The sequence below is a fragment of the Theropithecus gelada genome, chromosome 7b, assembly GCF_003255815.1.
Source record: "Theropithecus gelada isolate Dixy chromosome 7b, Tgel_1.0, whole genome shotgun sequence".
Lineage (NCBI taxonomy): Eukaryota > Metazoa > Chordata > Mammalia > Primates > Cercopithecidae > Theropithecus > Theropithecus gelada.
This window is the reverse complement of record NC_037675.1, coordinates 22,286,535-22,307,698: the sequence shown is the minus strand read 5'-3', so window position 1 is coordinate 22,307,698 and position 21,164 is coordinate 22,286,535. Positions and strand designations below refer to the sequence as shown.

Genomic DNA, 21,164 nt, shown 5'->3' with positions numbered 1-21,164 from the left:
TCCCTACATGCTAGTCACTGTACTAAGTGCTTTATATGTATTGTTACTTTTAATCCACATTTATACTCTTGTGAAATGGTAGTGAAGATCCATGTCCCTGAAGGTATTCAAGCCCAAAAACCATCTGTTGATAGCATTATTGCCAGGCACGTTGGCTCACACCTGTAATCTTGGCACTTTGGGAGCCTGAAGAGAGTAGATTGCTTGAGCTCAGGAGTTTGAGACCAGCTTATATAGATGGGGAAACTCCCACCTCCCTAAACTAAGAGGCCTTGTATCACAGTGTGTATTTTCATCACGAGCACATATTTTTCTTTACCTCTCCTCTTATGAACTGTGGACTTCTTACAAGATCTCACTAGCAATGTGGGCTTTCTCGTGTCCCTGTGGCTCCATGGATGTTCCCAAGCTTACTGGTTTTGGAGTCTTGCACAGGTAAGCATCCTGGTAAGAGCTATAACTGCTCTTCTTTTTGCCCACTTATGGTGGGGTGGGGGTAGGGGGAGGACATTAGAATGAGGCTCTGAAGTCTTTGAAGCACTTTTGGAAGCCCAGTTGTGCAGGTGCCTGGAAGAAGTGTGATGAAATGAGTTGAAGCTCTCCCAAGGAGAAGAGAAGGCTCCCTGGACGTTGTTAGTACTGGTATGTTTTTTGGTACCATAGCTCAAGGGTTATCCCCCAGAGCCCCAGACACTATGAAGAGGGCCAAAGGGTCCTGATCTTAAGGGCAGGGTGTAGGCAGAGGAAATCCCTGGAGCTGAGGATCCTTCTCTTCACAGTGATTCTGTTGGCCCTCTTCATAGTGTCTAGAGCTCATTTACTTCAGTGTGTGGAGACTTCTGGGAACCAAAGTCATGTAGAAAAGTCTCCTCCCCAGTCTACCTCAAATAGTCTCCCTCCTAGGAGAGCCAGCTCATCTATCTCCAGTTCTTGGGTTACTTTCTTTACTGAACTCCATTTCTGCTCCTTCACTCAATGTTGAAACAATTCTCTTTAAGTCCATCTGCGCAAGACTGGGCAAAGCTCCCCTGGACACCATCCTCTCTCCAAGCTCCCAGCCCCAGCAACAGAAATATCTCATAATTAAGCAGTCTCCTTTTCCTATTATTCAGCTTTCAAGTAGCAATGCATCACAGTTCAGCCAGACTTGGTATTTGGCCCAACTTACTATCTTCTTGTAGTGCAGCGTTGCCTTTTGGAAACCTGAATAGCCAAATTCCTATTTCATCACTATTCCTGGCATCCTTTAACTTGGCTGTGATCAAGATCACATGAAGGATTGAGTGACTGTTAAATCTAATCAGGTAGGGCACCAGTAATGAGAATAGGCCAGGCCATTTGGATTTATTGTTAATATCTGAATAGTTACTTCCAAATATTGGTGAGTATTCTAGATGTAACCTGGAGTGAAATTTTCCTTGTGAATTAAAAAAAATTATTATATTGAAAGTCTACCAGCCAGTGGAAGTATAAACGAATATTTATTATTTATTATTTTAAGAAAGATGTTATTAATGGTTGTGAGAGCTTATATATGAAACAATTATTTAAAATTTCTACATGGTTAAAAAATAGGAAATTAGTTCACAGGTAACATAAATAATAGGAGAGAGTGTGTTAGCTAGAGAATTTTAGGAAGAACCTTATGTCCCTTGATCAACAATGGTTTGAACTGTGCAAGTCCACTAAATTCCAATTTTCATCTGCTTCTGCCATCCCTGAGACAGCAAGACCAACCCCTCCTCTTCCTTCTCCTCCTCAGCCTCCTTAACGTGAAAACAATGAGGATGAAGACTTTTATGATGAGCCTCTTCCACTATAGGAATGATAAATATATTTTTTCTTCCTTACTATTTTCTTAACGACAACTTTCTTTTCTCTATCTTACTTTATTATAGGAATATGGTACATAATACATATAGCATACAAGAGATATGTTAACTGAATGTTTATGTTATTGGTAAGGCTTCAGGTGATCAATAGGCTATTAGTAGTTAGGTTTTGGGGGAGTCAAAGGTTATACTTGGATTTTTGACTACACAGTAGGCACCCTTAACCTCCATGTTGTTCAAAAGCCAACTGTACCTTCTGAGACCAAGGTATGTATGTATGTATTTATTTATTTTGAGATGAGCTCTCATTCTGTTACCCAGGCTGGAGTGCAGTGGTGCCCAGGCTGGAGTGCTACCCAGGCTGGAACGCAGATCATGGCTCACTGCAACCTCGACCTTCTGGGCTCAAGAGATCCACCACCTCAGCCTCTGGAGTAGCAGGGACTACAGGCGTGTGTCACCACACCCAGCTAATTTTTGTATTTTTTGTAGAGATGGGGTTTCACCATGTTGCCCAGGCTGGTCTCAAACTCCTGGGCTCAAGTAATCTGCTCTGGTTAGGCCTCCCAGAGTGCTGGGATTACAGGTGAGAGCCACTGTGCCTGGCTGAGCCCAATGTATTTACAACAATTTAATAAACAGCACAAGTAGTATTTAATTTAACAAATAGTACAAAACAGAACAATAGAAATTAGATTACATCATAATTCTATCTATGATTTAATTATGTCATAATCTTTTTAGAATCTTGGTGTATTATCATTTACTATGTAAATAAAATAATCCCATAAGAAGTACATATATTTGAAAGAGTTTTTTGAAATGGAGATAAAACTTACATAAAATACACGTCTTTTTTTAATTTATTTATTTTTATGACCACTTGCCACCTCTTGAAACAAATCTTAAGTGTGCAGTTCAATGAGCTTTCACATAGGAAACATATCCAGACCAAGAATAGAATATTTCCAGGTCCTCAGAAGGCTCCCCCATGCCCCTTCACAGTTGGTACTTCCCCAATGCTACAACTATTCTGACCTCTATTGCCACAGGTTACTTCAGAACTTTCTAGTTATTTAATGCTATTTAGGTCATGAGTCTTTCAAGAAAAAGTTTTTTTTGGAAATTCTTATTTTGGGAGGATGTTTTGAAGGCATAATTTTTAGCCACTTTAAATTTTGTGAGGAGAATGTCTCTAAAACCATATTATACATAGAAAGATCATCAATAAAGAAGATACAGTTGTGAAAAAAGAATAAAATGAAGAAAAAAATTGGCTGCCCCAAATATCTTGCTTTTCTATGCACCGCAAGTGAAAATCATCTCTTTAGAATGGTAAATGTAGTATAGTGACCACAAGAGTTCAAAACAAATTCAGATTTTGGATAAACTTCAGATTTATTAAAGAATCCCAGAAGTCCATTCGATGATGGCAATGTTCTGTTTCCAGGTAGTAGTTATTTTTACACTCAGTCGTTTGGCTGTGGTGGCCAACTCATCAACTTATTGGCCCTCATTCTGTTCGAACTGTTCAATGATCTGCTCTCCTTTCTTTTAATCATCCTTTCCCTACCTTCTCTCCTTATCATCTCAGACAACCTGGCTGCCTCGCAGGACTCTGCCTGCGGGCTTGTCCTCTAACCCACTCAAGACCATCACTTTGGCAGAAGAAAGTCTCTGGGGAGACCTTAGTGAGGGTGTTTGCCTTGGTCTGCGTGTTTTCCAAAGATGGAGATTGCTACTACTAGTTATCATGATCTAATACCTATCAGTCCTTGGGGCTGACAGGAGTTCCATAGATATCATTTCCACATCTTTACCTGGAATCCTATTTGGCAGGTAGGATTCCTCTCATTTTGCTGTAGAGAAACAGACTAGCCAATTGCTCAAGGTCATGTAGACGGGAGTCAGGATTTACACCTGATTCTGTCTGGCTCCCAAGCTTACTCTGACTCTGGTCAGTAGTGAAAAAGCACAGCAGTTGATAGGGAGGGACAGGTAGAGTGGAATCCTCATCAGGGTTGGGAATGTCTTATAATGAATTTGGGTTTGAAATAGGGCGGGCATGGGATACAATGCAGCTTGTTTGGGACTGAGATAAAGGAAGAAAGAAGGGGATGGTGCTGGTCAGGCAATGCTGGAGAGACCATCAGGACGGGCCAATACCAAGCCATATCTTCTCCAGCTCCACTCACCAGAGCAGGAGAAATGGTATCTGTAGCCCAGGGGGACGGGGAAATGGCATTTTCGCATCTCAACCCCTCAGGCCTGGGCAGACTGCCAGAGTGGAGAGCCAGGGAAGCAACGAGGCAGGGGAGATCATTATCAGGAGGAAGGAAGCTCTGGCAGCTCCCACCAGCCTGTTTGTGACAAGCAGGCTCAGGGCCATGGAAGTCCTTTAAGGTCAAAGGAAATGTGATCCTGGATCTGGGGGATGAAGTTGAGACACTCCCTTTACCTTATGTCTTCAGGCCAAGGGGATCCAGCCAGAGCCAGGCCCAGGGCCTAGGTTAGAAGAGCAGTGGTCTAGAGAAGTGGGAGGGGCAGTTAGAGAGGAAGAGAGAGAAGGAATAAGATGCCAGAGCACCTTATAAACAATCTCTTGGCTAGAGAGGTTATGATCTTTATTGCAGCCAACACAGGGTAACTGGCTCTTCAGAGCACTCATTTCTTCATGGGTGAACTCTTACCTAGTTCTCCTCTTGCCCCTGTAATGGTGTCTTCTTTGTTGTCCAACTGGTAGAGTAGAAAGTACACTATATTTAGAGTAATGAGACCTAGGTTGAAGTCCAGGTTCTGCTACTAACTAATTAGACAAGCTCTTTAATTAATTAAGCTTTCTAAAATCTCCATTTTCTCATCCATAAAGAAGGCATACAATCCCTGTCAAGTCTATGTCACAGGGGATTAGAGGATTCACGTGGAGGCTCTACACAAATATGAAGTGGTATTTATTTATATTTTTCTTTGCTTCAGGTCACCTCACTGCCACGTCAGAGCTGGGGAAGACTTCTAGTTCAGGAACAGAAACAGCTGTGTCCACAAATCCCATATGCCCCTTTTCCATTTATTTCCTCCCCTTGTCATGCTGCCATAATGCCAGGGGGCAGGGGAGACATGTGCAAAGGCATAGACCAGGGAACCCACAGCCCTGAGCTTGCTTAGCCCCTTTCTTGGGGATAGGCATCTGGGGAAACAGCAACAAAAAGATGAAAGGCCATCCCTCTAGAACTCGGCTCACCAGAGTGTCAGCTTCAGCCTCCCAGCAGAGGCTGAACCAGGAAGAGCCCCAAGAGATGAGGGGAAGAGAATGCTCTGGGTGTAGGGGAGTGGTGCAGAGGCCTGGAGAGGGAATTGAGGCTCAGCAAGGCAGTCTGGAAACCTAAAGGACTCTGTCCAAGTGCACAGGAACCAGGTGGAATTGCTGAGAGTCTTCTTTCTGGGGAGGCTTACAGGCCACTATGTAAGACTTGTTCTGGCGCTTCTCTTTGTACCTGCAGTTCGGGTACTTCCCTGAGGTGAGCTGACACATGGTCAGGGACACGGGTCCATGGCTCTGGTGGCAGTTTTTATCGCCATTCTTGCAGGCTTTGTTGGAGGTCTGGCAGGTGGTGGCCACACGGGAGAAAGGCTCGTGTAGGAAGGTGTTGAGGTCTTTGCACCGTTCTGTGTGCTTGTTGATGTTTTTCATGGCTGAGTTGCATGCTTGAGGGCTGGGCTGCACGTGCTGAATTTGAAACCACTGAGATGGGGTCATGCCCTTGGGTTTGGCACTGACTGGGATCTCTGCCACCCACAGCCCGAGCAGCAGAAGCAGCAGAAGGGGGCAGAATCCTGCTCTGGCCGGTGCCATCTCTCCAAGGGGGGAGCAGTCAGAATGGAGGGCAGGGGTCGCTGGGACAGAGGTGTTCAGTCGAGGAATTAGTCCTCCTATACTTGCTCATATGAGCTAATCACCCATCTCCCTACTCGGTTGTCTCCTTTCCTCACTGTCTCATCTCTGCCTCCTCTTCTGTGCGTCCACATCCGCTGCAGTCCCAACACCAACCCTGTGGCCCCATCTCTCATCTTGTATTTCTGCTCCCTTCATTCTGTCCCTGTTGCCTGTCACTCTTTGTCCTCTCCCCTTTCCCTCAAATCTCTCTTTTGTGTCTCCGTGTTCCTGTGTCCCCATTCCCATCTCGTCTGTGTTCCCATTCTTTTTCATTTTTTTTGCCTCCATCCCCAACATCACTCTCCCCTTTCCCCAATGCGTGTCCCCATCTCCCCTAAATCCAGTCCCTCCTTTAACCATTTTATCACTCACTCGAGTGTACTGTCAGGATCAGAGCCCATCCCTCCTTCTCTGTCCTCACTCCTCCCCAGAACCTACTGCAGCCTCACCTTTGTGCTTGGTCTTCGTGCTGTGACTCCTGCTCAGCGGGCTGAGGCGGTGTCCACGCGCTGCTAGGCTGTCAGATCTCTGAGGGCCTCTTCTCACTCCTGAACTCCTTAAGAGCTGGCCTGGGCTATGCTGCGTCTGTTTGGAGGCAGGCTGGGGAGCATCACTGGATCAGGAAATGAATCAGGTTCATGCCTCTCCACTTACATGTCCCAAATACGTGGACACCTAAGGATGCCTGTACCTGCCTAAACATGTTCAGCAATGAGGAAGCTTGAATCGTCACATTCAAAGACTATATTTGTCCCCTGGCCACATGGTTCTAATGACTCTTTAATAGAACACCTGATCCAGGTGTCAACTGAAATCAATTTCAGGAAGAGTTGTCATTTATATCCTCTCATATACACCTGTGGTCCACGATCCTGGGAAGAGTCAATCACTGTGATGTTAAGGGTTGCTTCTTCTCTGACCTGAGGTACAGATCGAACAGCCTAGAAAGATGCTTTGTCTGATTCCTTGTCATCTGGATATACTGCTTACCTTTCGGAGGAGATGGAAGAGACACGAGGGAGGTGGGTGAATCATCACTGTCATGATGCCCGGCACCATCCCCAGTAGCAAAGCCATTCCACAATGATTCATGGGCCTCTCCAGTTCCAGGTACCAACCAAGGCCATGTGGCTTTACCTGGAGAAGGCAGCCAACACCTCTCAATTTCACTTGTTCCCTCCCTTTTTTATTGAAAATTACGAAACTTTAATACTTCCCAAATGTTCGTGTTTAAAATGCTATTGGTGTTGCTGCTCTCAACATCCTGCCTTAGTGCTTCCTTCACTTTGTATGTCCTGTTCCTTGTGGTGGTGACAGCTGTGTGTAGCGTCTGGGTCAGTGCTACTCTGGGGGCTCCTGTGAGCTTGGAATATGACACTCAGGAGAACCGAGACGCCAAGACAGAGAAGCATCACCCTCTGTGTGTGAGAAGGCCTGTGAAACTGAGATGAGTAGTATTTTTGTTTTCAGAATTTACCTGTAAGTGGTAGGTAATCTCAGAATCTTGGGCATGATTCATTCATGTAGTCAACAAATATTTATTGAGCACCTACTCAGTGTCGAGGTACTTGGGATATATCACTGAACAAAAAAGGCAAAAATGGCCAGGTACGGTGGGCCACACCTGTAATCCTAGTACCACGGCAGGAGGATTGCCTAAGGCCACGAGTTCAAGACCAGCCTGGGCAATGTGATGAAACTCTGTCTCTACGAAAACATTTGAAAAATTAGCCAGGCATGGTGGTGCGTGCCTGTGGTCCCAGCTGCTCCAGAGGCTGAGGTGGGAGGACTGCTTGAGCTTTGGAGATAAAATCTGTGTTGAGAAATCATGATTGCACCACTGCACTCCAGCCTGGGTGACAGAGTGAGACCCTGTCTCAAAAAACAAACACACAAACAACAAAAACAAACAAAGACAAAAGTCCCTGCCTTTGTGGAGCTTACATTCCATTGGAGAAAGACAGTAAAAACAAAATGTATACTTTGCTCAAAGTGATAATTGCTGGGGAAAAAAGTAGAACAGTATAGGGGTTGGTGGTCAGTAATTTTATATAAGATGGTTGAAATCGCTGACTCTGGGGCAGAGACTTGAAGATAAGAGTGAACTTGTGATTATCAGGGAGGAAGAATGTTTCAAGTGAAGAGACTAGCACTGCAAAAGCCCCAGAGCAGACAGATGCCTAAGGTGTTGGAGGAACAGCAGTGTGTCCAGTGTGGCTGGAGCAGGTGACTGAGAGTTCAGAGAGGAACCAGAGACAAGGTCATTGGGAAGACTTACAGACCATTTGAAGGCCTGTGACTTTTACTCCGAGCACAATAGGCAACCCTAGGAGGGTTCTAAGTAATGAACAAAGAACTTGTCTGCTTAAAGGATTACCTGGCTGTTGTGTGGATTATAACTGTGGAGAAGTCGCACAACCCATCCTGATCATAAGGTTTGTGTTCTGGTCCAGCATTTATGATTCTGAGTCAGGAGGATGGGGAGTTTGTTTTGAGTCCAAGAGGACATTATTTTAGTAGATGGACAGCACAGCTGTGGGTTGGGGGTCAGGATGAAGGATCTTTAGAAGAAAATGTGGTGTTGGAGATGAGAAATGCCACTAGATGGCAAAAGAGAATCAAGAACAAATTCACACAGGCCTTTGGCTCTTCTGGTTTGTCCTCAGCGAGGCCTTGGCTAGGGGAACAGCTGTTCACTTCTTTGTTAAGGTGTCCCAAGCTTTGCAGGCTGAACTTCTGGATAGAAGTTCTAGATAGAGAATTATGCCCCTGCTGCTGTAGAAACATGAATGTTAGGAGATAAAACCCACGGTTTAAACCAGGCTGTGTATCAAATGTGTATCAGCAGAGGCCAGTCTAGCCTTTGGAATGGAGGCTGGGCGGAAGGCTGCAAGCTCATTTGAATGCCTAGCTTGGTCTCCTTTCTACTTCTCATTATTCTAGAGTGAGATGTTTTCAAGCCATGATTTAAACTTCCCTCTGCACTTGTGTTTTCCTGACATTGTAATTATCCTAGTTTGTTCTTCAACTCGAGTATGCTGGGCTGTGTAGAAGGCTGCCTTAGGACTGTGTGAAAGTGAAATAAACATGGCCCTACTGCCTCAGTCCAAAGGGAAAAGAGAGTAAAGGTTTAAGTTTGCACATGAAAATTGAAATAGAGTTGAACCTACCATATGTGCAATTCAACTGAAACCTTTGTTTTGCCTCAATTATTTGGATAAGGGAGGTGATTCTGTTTGTGTGCCCAAATTATCCAGCTTCCAAGATGTGCTTCACCTTGTACTTGGTAGGCTAATTTTGCTATTTTGCCTTCACTGCATTCATGGGGCAACAGAAAAAGATGGAGGAAGGGGGACAAGGTTAGGAAGAAGAAAAAGATTCAGGCATCAGGCCAGGGACTGGTTCAGGAGTTTCACAGGAGGGAGAAGAAAGACTTAGAGAGAGCAAGAGCAGAAGACAAAATTGTGGGAGAGAAGACAGAAGGGAAGAAAAAGTCCCTTACACCAGCAGTCTTTACCCCTGCTTCCTTCTCATTCTATCGTCGAAGTCACTGCTGTTGGCCGAGCTTCTCCTTAGGCTGCTGTTGTGTGTGTGTGTTTAAGTTGGGGCGGGTGTTGTGAAAATCCCAACAGTGCCAGGTGGACCTCTGCCTGTCTTCCCCACAGGACAACAGCTGCTGCTTCCTCTCGCCTGTGCTGGGAGGGAGTGAAGGGGGAAGGGAGAGAGGAGGGCTGGTCCTGGATTGGTGCCTACCCTTCAGAGCCAAGCCTCTCTGCCTTCCGGAGTTCCACACAGCCTCTGGATACCAATGGAAAGCCCATGAGAGTTTCCTTCCAAGCAAGGGCAGATCCAAGTCCTGTTATCCTAATTTTGTTGGTCCTTTGATAAATAAAGGTAATGGGCTCATTTTTGTAGACTGAGAAAGTGAAACATACAGCAAGTTGAGATCAGATGTGGGACTTGCTTCAGGTCCTTGAATTCCCATGACCTTTCCTGGAACAGCTGTGGGTCAGAAGGAGGCAGCACTGACAGAAGTTTGGAATCCTTGGCTCCCAGACCAATGCCTTTAGACAAGCCAGGATGGAGGAAAGAGGAAACTGATTCGGGGGTTCACTGAAGCCTTGTCTCACAAGCCCTCCCAGCTCCCCATTTATGTACAGAGCAAAGTATCATTTCCTTAGCCTGGTAATCAGGGTCTGCCACAAATGGGCAAATCTGTCTTTCTAACTTTATCTCTGACTTTTCTCCCACTGAGTGCCTCAACCCCAGCCAGACGGATTTCCCCCCATTTTTCAAGCATGTCTTTCATAATCTTCTTTATCTCCGCTTAACTTCTAACTTCACCACGAGATCCATTTCCAAGCCAGGGTTACCCCTGAGGAAAACTTTCTCTCACCCTCCAAATTCAGAGACATCTTTCTCACCTCTAAATTCCTACAGCATTTACTGTCTTCAGAATGTATAATTTTCTGCCTTGAATCACTGGTTATTTCTTCATATGTATGTATTATCTTTCTCATAGACTGTCAATTCCCACAACACGAGGACCACCTGTTATACTTCTTTTGCACATTTCACAGTATATAGCATAATGCCTTGCATATAAGTGACCCTAACTGATTCAACTTTTAGAAGGCATTCTGTCTGCTCCTCAATGATCCCAGTCTGAGATGGGATTGCTACCAGCCCACAGAGATGGTTAGCAGATGAGGAACTGACAATGCAGCTTCTGGACTTCAGCCCTGGGTTTGAGGTGATGCTACGAGAAGAAGGTTGAGATGGCTGAGGCAATCCTTCGGTTTCAAGGACAGCTCAGGAACTGTCCATGACACAGTATATTGTTTGAGCAACTTGAATTGGACAGGGCAAAGGGTAATGCCAATGAGATCATGGTGAGCCCACTCAAGGCAAAATTTTGGGGTTCTCCTCAGTCATAGGGAGTCACCCTTGCACCTGCCACCGTAGCCAGTTGTTCTACAAATGTTTACCATTGGGGAGGGCAGGGAGAGAATGTGTAAAGGATTACATGCAGAGGGTCATCTTTACAGGAAAAACAACTTAGTTATTGTTTCAATGGTGAACTATCAATACACATTTTGCTGGTAGAATCAGCACCATTACAATCAACATTTGTTTAACAAAAATATTTTGAAGTCCCAGATGTTTATCATTTTCATTAACACATAAGATACAAGTAAGTCTGCTTTTGTTAAGAAATTTGATTAGCTAATTATTTAGACCAGGGCTTCACAACCTCAGTGTTATTTACATCTTGGTCTGGATAATTCTTTGTTATGGGAGCTATCCTGTGAAATGTGGGATGTTCAGCAATATCCCTGGCCACAGGCCAGTAGCAAGTCCTGGTTGTGACAACCAAAAATGTCTCCAGACATTATCCAATTGTCCCTGGAACTACTGAATTAGACATATGACCTTGAGCAAGCCACTGTCCCTCTAGAACTTAGTTTTTCATTCCTAGGGTAATGCTTGAGTATGTAAAACCCAGTGTAATGGGACAACAATCCCACTAATCTCAGGCTTACAGAGCACATGACACCTTGATGAGGATGTCAGAATGGATGAAGTAATCTTATTCATCAGCACCTCTAGGATAGGATTTTAGGGAACAGATCACCAGGATTGCAGTTGGGAACCCAAAGGCTCATCATCATTATATTATTTAAGTTCTGAGTGCTTTCCTCTATAACGTGCTGTTCAGTTTCTGTAACTGTCTGGCAGAAGTGAGTGGTGTTGGGTGTGGGGAGTGAAGAGCAATGATGGGTGGGTGGGGAATGAAGGAAGAGGAAGACCAAAAGGTATAAAAAGTCCCTTTCTATTCTCAGGGAAGCTGCAGCCTTGAGGGACCAGGGAAGAGGTGGCATGATTCAAGGCAGGGACCACAATGTGGTTGGCTTCCTCAAAGCAAGGGCTTGAGTCAGCCAGGCTCAGGCAACACCCTGCATCGGCACCCACTCAGTGTTGTCTTGTTGAGCAGCCTGAAGAATACAGATGAGCCACCTGCCCATGTGGGATCTCTCCTCACTTGCTTGACTGTGCCCACTTCCTTGGGGAGGCCTTACAACCAGAGGCTTTCTAAGTGGAACCTCTGGGTTGAGTCTTTCTATGAGCTAGCACCATGAGATAGATGGGGGCGAGAAGGAGTGGTGCAGCAGCAGGGTTCCAGATAGAGGAGACAGCAGGAGATAGGGCATGGAGGAGGTGAGGGACAAGGTGGGAATAAAGCAGGGATGCAGACGCAGTTGCACACATGGGCAGGTGCAAGATCATGGGAAATCTTATGTCCTGTGAGATGTAGTTTGGACTATACCCTACGACAAGCTTGTCCAACCCATGGGCCACGGGCCACGTGTGGCCCAGGATGGCTTTGAATGCAGTCCAACACAAATTCGTAAACTTTCTTAAAACATTATGAATTTTTTTGCATGTTTTAAGCTCATCAGCTGTCATTAGTGACAGTGTATTTTATGTGTGGCCCAAGACAATTCTTCTTCCAATGTGGCCCAGGGAAGCCAAAAGATTGGGCACCCCTACCCTATGAGAAACAAGCTATTGCAGAGTTTTAGACGAAAGAAGGGACCACATTTTTTCTCTTGAAGTTGAATCAGATATATACTTGAGTTGAGTCTTACTGGAGTTGGAGTGTGTGTGGTGTCCAGGAGAGACAAGAGCATCTGCTGAGAAAGAAATAAGAATGGAAGAGATGGGCTTGGGAAAAGTTTAAGATTGTCAGGGCTGTGTGACTGATGGACTCAGGCTCATACTGAGGACTCACCATGTGCCAGGCACTGGTCTAAAACCTCTTGATATACATCTTAATGGATCCTAATACTGCCATGAGGTAAAAAATACTATCCTCATGAACAGATGAAACAAGGAAGCTTTCAGTGATTTAGTAAACAGACAGATGGTGTGCAGCTTATAAGCTGCAGAGGCAGGATTCAATTCCTGGTCTGTTTTACTCAAAAGCCTTATCTTCACCACCATGCAGGACTGCCTCCCCATAGCTGGTATTGGGGAGGTGGCAGGGTCTAGAATCACTTTCAGGTGTCTTGCATAGGTAACCAGGGAAACTGAGATAGACAACACAGGAAGAGAAACAAGTTGTGAGGAAGATGGATTCCATTTTGGACTGTAGTTTGTGTTGTCAGAAAGTGCCAGTTTAGTGGGTTGTACATGAGGAACACCAATCTGTCTCTCTGGGGCTTTACTCCCTCCTCCTGAGCTATACTGGGGGCCTTGGAGCACTCAGCTTTCTGTGTTCTGACTCCCCTTTTCTGCTGTCCAGTAAAGGTAAAAAGGCTGTCCTAAGAGGAGGCCCCAAATCTGGAAGACACTTTGCAGACAGACAAGGCTGAGTGACCTGTGGAAGTCAAGAGTGAGGGCTAGCAGGCTCCAGGGAGCTAGTTAGCTCTTTGATTGTGATGAAAGGGAAGATGTTGATGAAAAAGATAGGAGTGTGGCCCTTTCCCCAGCATGGCAAACCACTCAGAGACCAACCAACAGTAAGAAACAGATCACGCCAGGCTCTGGCATCCACAGCTTTTCATGTTCGGGTTATGCTTTCAAATCCAACCTGCCAAGTTTGAGGCTTCAGAGTCAGCATGCAGACATTTCCAGTAGTGCTCAGACTCTGACAAGGCCTGAGGTCACAGGTGAGCACTGTGGGTGTGACAGGAGTAAGGCTGATAGGGACTGTGGGGAGTCCACATGGAGGTCTTTGATTCTCAGCCCAGCACTTTGGTGGGAGGCCCCTGAGTACATGCCCTCCTGGGCTCCTGTGAGTGGGATGACAAAGTGGCGAACGCTTTGTTCTCAGAGGGTCAGGAATAAGAAGCACTTTGTTCCTTAGAAACACAACAGTGCTTTCCTACTCACCTTGCCATGAGAGCACAGGCTATGGAACAGAGAAAACATCAAAGAAAGCCCAGACACTTAGGAACTTTTGGCAGGGAGGTTGGAACTAAGTGTTCCAATGACACTGTAGAGGAGGAGACCAGATAGCAATGCCTCTTTCCTCCCACCCATCCAACCCCCTCAGCACAGGGGCTCATCAAACTCAGGGGACATTCCTTCCTCCCAGACTGACCTTTACTCAGAAACCTTTCTAGCCTCTCCTCATCTCCTGACTGTCTTGGCCTCGGCAAGAAGAACACCCATCCCTACCCAGCTGTCTTCAGCTCCTGTCCTTCCTCCCAGCTGCCAGAGAATTATCAGGTCAGTCTGCTCCTTCTTTCTTCTCTGCATTTTTTACTAGCAGGAGTGCCAGGGGCCCAAGGATAATTGGGAAGAGTCTCTCACCCAAGGCCAGTTAGAGCTCGTATTCTGCAAGTGTTGCAGTTCACAAACTTTGCAGAGGCTGAGATTTCTGTGGTGGACCAAGGGAGCAGGGGTGGCTGAAGGTGGGGTGGCTTCACCTTCAGCTGGGTGGTTGGCTGGGTGGCCTTGGGCAAGCATCTCCTCTTTCTGGGTCATGAGAACTCGGTTATGGGTGAGATGATCTCTAAAGTACTGTTGGGTTGGGAATGTTGGAGGCTCTGGGATGTGGCAGACAGTCACTCCAGGCCCACTGCTGCCCCCAACCACCTTAACTCTACCAGCAGGAGGAATGGCACCAGCTGTGACCCGGCTCCTTTTCCTTCAGCTTGTTCTAGGGCCAACTCTGGTCATGGACATCAAGGCGCAGATTGGCAAAAAGAAATTCTATGCTTTAAACATTGACTATCCCAGGGTTATCTTCCCAAAGGGTTTCCAGGGCTATTGTAATGGTCTGATGTCCTATATGCGGGGCAAGGTGCAAAATTCGGATTGCCCAAAGATCCATTATGTGATACATGCCCCTTGGAAGGTCATCAAGAGGTTCTGCAAGTATAGTGACAACTTCTGTGATAATTACAATGAATACTGCACGCTCACCGAGGATTCCTTCCCAATCACGGTCTGTTCCCTGAACTACCAACAGCCACCCACCAGTTGCTACTACGATAGCACCCTGACCAACCAGAAGCTCTACCTACTCTGCTCCCGCAAGTATGAAGCTGATCCAATAGGTATCATCGGTCTCTATTCGGGAGTTTAATTCCTGAGTCATTCCCCAACCTCTACCACCACAGACCAGCCTGTCTCCATTTCCAACACTCTGATTCCTGTAACAAGACTTCCTTCCTGACTTCTGAGGCAGGCAGAGTCCCCTCCCAAGAGACCAGGTGGGTGGGAAAATGTCCAGGGCTTTGATCACCATGTGAAGTGGTGCTATCTTCTAGGTTCTTTCCAGCTTGTTTACCCCCTCTTCACCCCCACCTCCTCATCATCCTCCCTCTCCCAGAGACAGTAAAACCCACCCAAGAAGTTGACTGTGTCCAGTTGGCAGTGACTGTCCACCCACTGGGCCAGATCCTAAGTCCTGGATGGAGGCCCAGGGCCTCAGCTCACACCATGGCAACAGGCACCAGCTCTGAGTCTCACCTCCCCATTCCCACCACCCTTCTCGTCTCAGCCTCCCCTAGTTCCCTTATAATTCCCTCCACTCACCCACCTACTCAGGGGATATGGCTAGCTGTAGGAACCTCCCTGAGGCCTTTAGACTCATGTTAGCCTCACTTCCCCGCAACCCCCAGTTTCCAGCCTGTTTCTCTCTGTGAAATCATTGTTTCTCCCTACATATAACTTTCCTCTCCTCTTTCCTCTTACTATGGAGCCTAGGACTGTCTCTCCCCACAACTCCCCACCACCTTAGTCACCCTGCCTTCCTTTTTCCAACCTCTTTTTCTTCCAGTCTTCTTACCTTGGCTCACTGGCATTTCAAGGTATCTTCTCTCATCCATTCCACAGAGGTTCCTGCTTCCCTTCTCTTCCAGAAGCTCCTCCCAAATCCCCCAGACTCCAGAGTCTGCCCCTGACCAGGCAGGGAATGAGGCAGGCCCAGCTCTAATCAAACATAAATTTCTAAAACCACATCTGAGTACGTTAGATGTAACCATTGGAGGAAACTGGGTGAAGGGCACAAGAGACCCCTCTGTACTATTTTTTTTTGTAACTTTCTGTGAATCCATAATCATTTCAAAATAAAAAGTTAAGAACATACACCTGACTCCTTTGTGATTTAATTGCTTTTTCTTCAGTGCCCCAGAACTCCTGCTCTTGGAATCCTGGCAGCCTCCCCCATCTGGCCATCTTCCTGAGCTACCCTTAGCAGTCTGTAAGCTCTTCTGTCCCATGTGCACCATGATGGAGGTGATGTGGGGTAAAACTTAGTGCTGGGCTGGGTGTTGAAAATAGACTCTCCCATTACCCTAGCTCTGGAACAAATTTGTAATAGAAGTCAGGCCACCTTAGCTGGCTTCTACTTCTCCACCCAAAAAACCTGAACTGTAACAGATGAGGAAGGTGGAGGGACAGGGAAGGATCTAATACATGATACAGTCATAGTCCATCACATCAGGAACTGCTACACCCTTTTAGGGGGTGGGGGTGGAGAGGTGAATATCAGTAATATGTGAACACAAGTAGCAAATACTTTTACCTCCACATCTGGTTCATCTCTTAACTTCAAATATATTCTTCCATCCTGTTCTTGGAAGCAACTGTTGAGGAGGAATGCTAACTGATGGCTGATAGGCATAAGGCTAAGCAGAGTGAAGGGTTTGTTGTTGAGAACCCACACTCCTGCGCTGCCTCTTCTCCCTCTCTCTACACTAGTAGGCCCATCTGTCCCTCATAGACAGAAATTTTAGCTGCTGCACACACAGATGTTTATTATTTTCCAAGTTCCCTGGTGTTAAACATGCAGGGTCAGGGGGCTAGTGAGCTAAGATGAAGCTCCTCCTTACTTGGTCTTCTTATCATAGGTGCCAGCACCCTTGTAACCACTCACATAGCCTGTGTTGTCATTCATCACTTCCCGTCCGGCAATGCCCTTGCCCTTGCCACTCTCATCAAAGCGCTCCTTGTGGGTGCCGGTGTACTTGCTGGTGTCTGTCAAACGGTCCACTGCACCCACTGTTGTTGCTTTCTGCAAGCCAGAGGATGGATTTGAACCCTCTTCCTTTCCTTACCCTGTCATATCCCTTCCCCAAAGATGGCCAGAGATACTTAGAACAAGTGCTTGGAGCTCTTGCTCTGCCACTGGCATGGGGTGCTGCTTTCTTAGGGCCCAGATGCAGCTGTGGGCAGGAACTCTGGTAAGAGCCATTCACTCGTGGGGGAGGAGGAGTGTGGTGTGGGAATGAGTGTGGTGTGTGCAGAGGGAGGGTGGTTTTTTTTTTTTTGCTTCCAGAGGAAACAAAAATTATTCTGACTAAGTTGCTGCCAGAGGACTTCACTCCCACTCCCCAACCCAATATCCATTGTAGAAAGAGCTTTTAGTTCAGACAGGACAATTAAAAAAGGGAGTAGGTGAGAGGCAGGAGGCCTGAGATTAAACCCTAAATAAGAACTGAAAGAGGAGTGGGCATCAGGTACCAAATCCTCTACACTAATGTCCTCCAAAAGCCACCAAGCCCTACCTGCCTGGCTCAGACACTGGACACTTGGAAGTTAGTCTAAATCCACTATTAAAATAGCCATGGACCTTGGGCAAGTCGCTTCCCTTCTCTGGGCCACATTTTCCTGACTTCTGGAATATCTAGATGATCTCTAAAGTCTGTTTCTTCCCTGTCTCTACAGTCACACAGTTGGCAGGGTTAGGGAGGGTAGACTGGAACAATGGGGATTTAGGGAAGTAGGGTCAAGGGGATGAAGACTGTCACTCACAGTTGCGCCCGTGGTGGCTGGGTCCTTGCCCTCCATGAGTCCATAAATGCTCTCCAGGACTTCATCTGGACTCTTCCCTTTGAAGCGCTTCTGGCCCAGTTCCTTCACTGCCTCTTTGAACTGTTGAAACGTGATGGTTCGGGCGTTCTTGGCCCTGGTCAGTTAGACAGAAATCCAGAAACTTTGGAGCACAAAAGCATTACCTTCCAAGGTCCAACTCCTACCTCACTCAGATTTGTCCTCTTTTGTCCTATCAGTAAGTGTCTCAATGACAAAGAATAGCACAGTGCCAGGTACCCTGTGGTGCTTGGTAGGCCCACTGCAAATGTTCCGCCACATGAACCCTTCCATGGCCAACTACCTCGCACTTTCTTCTCACCCCCACCCCCACATCTTTGGCTCCTCACTTGACTTTGCTGAACACGATGTCCACATCTGTGGAGGTGACCGTCTTGCCATCCATGATGCCACAGTCTTTGCATAGCTTGGAGAAGTTCTTGTTGTTCATTTCAGTGCCACTGCTTGATGATTCTCCAAAGGCAGCAAACCGATTGAATGTTTTCTCTGCCTCTGATGCCATGATCAGCTAGAGGTGGGGGAGGGCAGTCGTGGGAGAGACTTGGGGGTGAAGGAGGAGGGGGAGGGAGGACTGTGGAGTAAAGTGGATGAGTGTTAAGGTAAAATCAGTCAGCAACAGGAACAGTTCCCCTCTTCCCTGTTGGTGTCTCCTCTCTCCCTCCCAGCTCCTACTGCACCTACACAACTACAGCATGAGTCTCCCCTTCCCAGCACTGGAGATACCAATATGGATCCTACCTACTGAATGATTCTCTCTTTCCCCCACCTCTTTTATGTACCTAAGATTACCTGGACAGTGATCTGACCCTTCCCGGCCTTTGTATTTAAGTGTGTGCAGATATGTGGTAGCCAGTTGGCTGTTGTAAATGAGGAGACAGAGGGAGGAGAGGGAAATTTCTATGACCTCAGCAGTGGTTATGTGACATCACTTCTGGTCTCAGCTACAGCCCTTGCCTTCAAAGGAGGGGGCTTTTGGTCTTCCTATCTTGCATGCTGAATTGAGCAAACTGCCAACTTTCTGACCTTTTCGGATGACTACATTTCGATCATTTCAACCAAGCTTACCCATCCTCTGGTTCTCAGTCAAATTGCCTTATGCTCTGCCCCACAACAGAAGTTGAGGCGAGTCCAGGGAAGTTGTTTTAGTCTGTTTGGGCTGCTATAACAAAATATCATAAACTGGGTGGCTTATAAACAACAGACGACCGGGCGCGGTGGCTCAAGCCTGTAATCCCAGCACTTTGGGAGGCCGAGACGGGCGGATCACGAGGTCAGGAGATCGAGACCATCCTGGCTAACACGGTGAAACCCTGTCTCTACTAAAAATACAAAAAAATAAGCCGGGCGAGGTGGTGGGCGCCTGTAGTCCCAGCTGCTCGGGAGGCTGAGGCAGGAGAATTGCGTGAACCTGGGAGGCGGAGCTTGCAGTGAGCGGAGATCGCGCCACTGCACTCCAGCCTGGGCGACAGAGTGAGACCCCATCTCAAAACAACAACAACAACAAAAAAAAAACCAGACATTTATTTCTCAGAGTTCTGAAGGCTGACAAGTCTAAGATCAAGGCATGGGCAGATTCAGTGTTTCATGAGGGCTGCTTTCTGGTCTAGAGATGGTACCTTCTTGCTGTGTCTTCACATGGTTGAAAGGGTGAATGAGTTCCCTTGGGCCTATTTATACGGGTATAAATCCCATTCAGAAAGGCTCTGCCCTCATAAAACTAAATCACCCCCCAAAATGCCCCATCTCCTAATACCATGACTTTGGGAGTTAAGATTTTATTTATTTATGTATTTATTTATTTTGAGATGGAGTCTTGCTGTCTGTTGCCCAGGCTGGAATGCAGTGGCATGATCCTGGGTCACTGCAACCTCCAGCCCCAGGATTCAAGCGACTCTCATGCCTCAGCCTCCCCAGTAGCTGGGATTAGCCCAGCCACTGTGCCCAGCTAATTTTTGCATTTTTAGTAGAGATGGGGTTTTGCCATGTTGGCCAGGCTGGTTTCAAACTCCTGACCTCAAGTGATCCACCTGCCTCAGCCTCCCAAAGTGCTGGGATTACGTGTGTGAGCCACTGCGTCCGGCCGGGAGTTAGGATTTTAATATATGAATTTGGGGACAACATAAACATTCAGACCATAGCAGTTAATGAAAACAGGCTGGCATTTTTTCTAGTCTCCAGGCTCAAGTGTAGCATGGAGAATCCCACTGGCTTTAAAAGGCCAGTCTCAATAGAAACTTTAAATGGCTTCCAGTGTTGGGTCCAGTAGGCCATGGAGAGTAACAGATGTGGACAGCTCAGGATAAAACTGGGATGGACTGAGGGTGAGGCTCAGACTCTGAAAATCTTTAGATAAGTTTCTATGCAGGTCAAAGATATTCCTCAGGGTTTTCTCTCTTCGGCCTTTTCTGTGGCCAGAGGCCCTACAGATAGATGAACCTCATGGATCCTAAAACAGAGCAATGAGACGGGTGACTTTCCTCCTTTTCCCATCTAATAATGCCACCAATTTCTATTTTTTTTCTTTGTCTTACAAATCTACTCCTTTCTTTCCATTCCTATTACTTCCACCCTTATCCAAGTTCTTATCATCTCATAGTTGGATGACTACTCTGGCTTCTAAATGATCTCTTTCCTAAATCTAATTCTTCACTCCCACGCACCCATAATCCATCTCTATAACCTCCTCCCCATCAGATTAATTTTCACAAAGCAGTATTTTTTATTACTCCTGCTCAGGAACATTCTATGGCTCAAGATATACTACAGCTTCTCATGGCTAAATCTTCTTGCTTAGCATTCAAGGACCTGTACAACTAACTAGGCCCCAATCTACCCTACCAAACATCACCCACCTCTCATCAACATCATTCTTGGGCGGCGCACAGTGGCTCACGCCTATAATTCCAGCACTTTGGGAGGCCAACAAAGTGAGACCTTGTCTCTAAATAAATAAATAATAATAAAAAAATTAATTGCGAGCGGTGGCATGCACCTGTAGTCCCAGCTACAGCTACTCAGGAGGCTGAAGTGGGAAGATTGCTTGAGCCCAGGAGTTTGGGGCTGCAGTGAACTAGGATTGTGTCAGTGCACTCCCACCTGGCTGACAGTGTGAGACCCCATCTCAAAGAAAAAAAAAAAATCCCAAAACAAAAACCCTAAGAACCAGATTATTCTTCAGCTGGGGTCATATGGCCTAACTGCTATACACTTGACAGGCTACTTGGTAGTGGAAGGAGCATAGTCCCTGGAGTGGAATGGATCTGGGTGGGAAAATGAATCCTAGATATGTCATTTACTAGCTGAGTGGACTTGGGCAAGTCACTAAACATTTCTGAGTTTCAATTTTCTCATCGGTACAGTGAGGACAATAACACTAACCTTATGGTATTAGGGGATAATATATGGGAAGCTACTATTCAGTTCTCCAAAGTAACCCGAGTGTTTCTGCCTCCAGACTGTCCTTCATGCTCTCTCTCTGCCTGGATAGAATGCCCCTCATGCCCACTCAAGTATTCCATGATTGCATTTCTCATCTTGGTGGTTCACCCTAG

At 46.4% G+C, this 21,164-nt stretch overlaps 3 protein-coding genes across 5 annotated transcripts; 1 reads left to right on the top strand and 2 right to left on the bottom strand.

The window, feature by feature from the left end:
* Positions 1–4,434: 4,434 nt before the first annotated feature.
* On the bottom strand, positions 4,435–6,433 carry RNASE7 (ribonuclease A family member 7). The gene is made up of 2 exons (XM_025391044.1): positions 6,216–6,433; positions 4,435–5,726 (listed from the first exon to the last, which is right to left on the bottom strand). The coding sequence occupies exon 2, from the start codon at positions 5,683–5,685 to the stop codon at positions 5,215–5,217; it is 471 nt and encodes a 156-aa protein (XP_025246829.1). The 5' UTR covers positions 5,686–5,726; positions 6,216–6,433; the 3' UTR covers positions 4,435–5,214.
* A 7,441-nt stretch (positions 6,434–13,874) lies between these two features.
* RNASE13 (ribonuclease A family member 13 (inactive)) lies at positions 13,875–15,865 on the top strand. 2 transcript variants are annotated; one of them, XM_025391046.1, is made up of 2 exons: positions 13,875–14,001; positions 14,385–15,865. In XM_025391046.1, the coding sequence occupies exon 2, from the start codon at positions 14,393–14,395 to the stop codon at positions 14,861–14,863; it is 471 nt and encodes a 156-aa protein (XP_025246831.1). In that variant the 5' UTR covers positions 13,875–14,001; positions 14,385–14,392; the 3' UTR covers positions 14,864–15,865. The 2 variants fall into 2 exon arrangements, 1 of the variants encoding a protein (XP_025246831.1); XR_003120417.1 differs by lacking the exon at positions 13,875–14,001 and having other exon boundaries at positions 14,393–14,941; positions 15,530–15,864.
* A 651-nt stretch (positions 15,866–16,516) lies between these two features.
* On the bottom strand, positions 16,517–18,512 carry TPPP2 (tubulin polymerization promoting protein family member 2). Of its 2 annotated transcripts, none has more exons than XM_025391042.1 (4): positions 18,393–18,512; positions 17,943–18,184; positions 17,536–17,689; positions 16,517–16,795 (listed from the first exon to the last, which is right to left on the bottom strand). In XM_025391042.1, the coding sequence occupies exons 2-4, from the start codon at positions 18,113–18,115 to the stop codon at positions 16,610–16,612; spliced, it is 513 nt and encodes a 170-aa protein (XP_025246827.1). In that variant the 5' UTR covers positions 18,116–18,184; positions 18,393–18,512; the 3' UTR covers positions 16,517–16,609. The 2 variants fall into 2 exon arrangements, with proteins under 2 accessions (XP_025246827.1, XP_025246828.1); XM_025391043.1 differs by having other exon boundaries at positions 18,380–18,445.
* Positions 18,513–21,164: the final 2,652 nt, after the last annotated feature.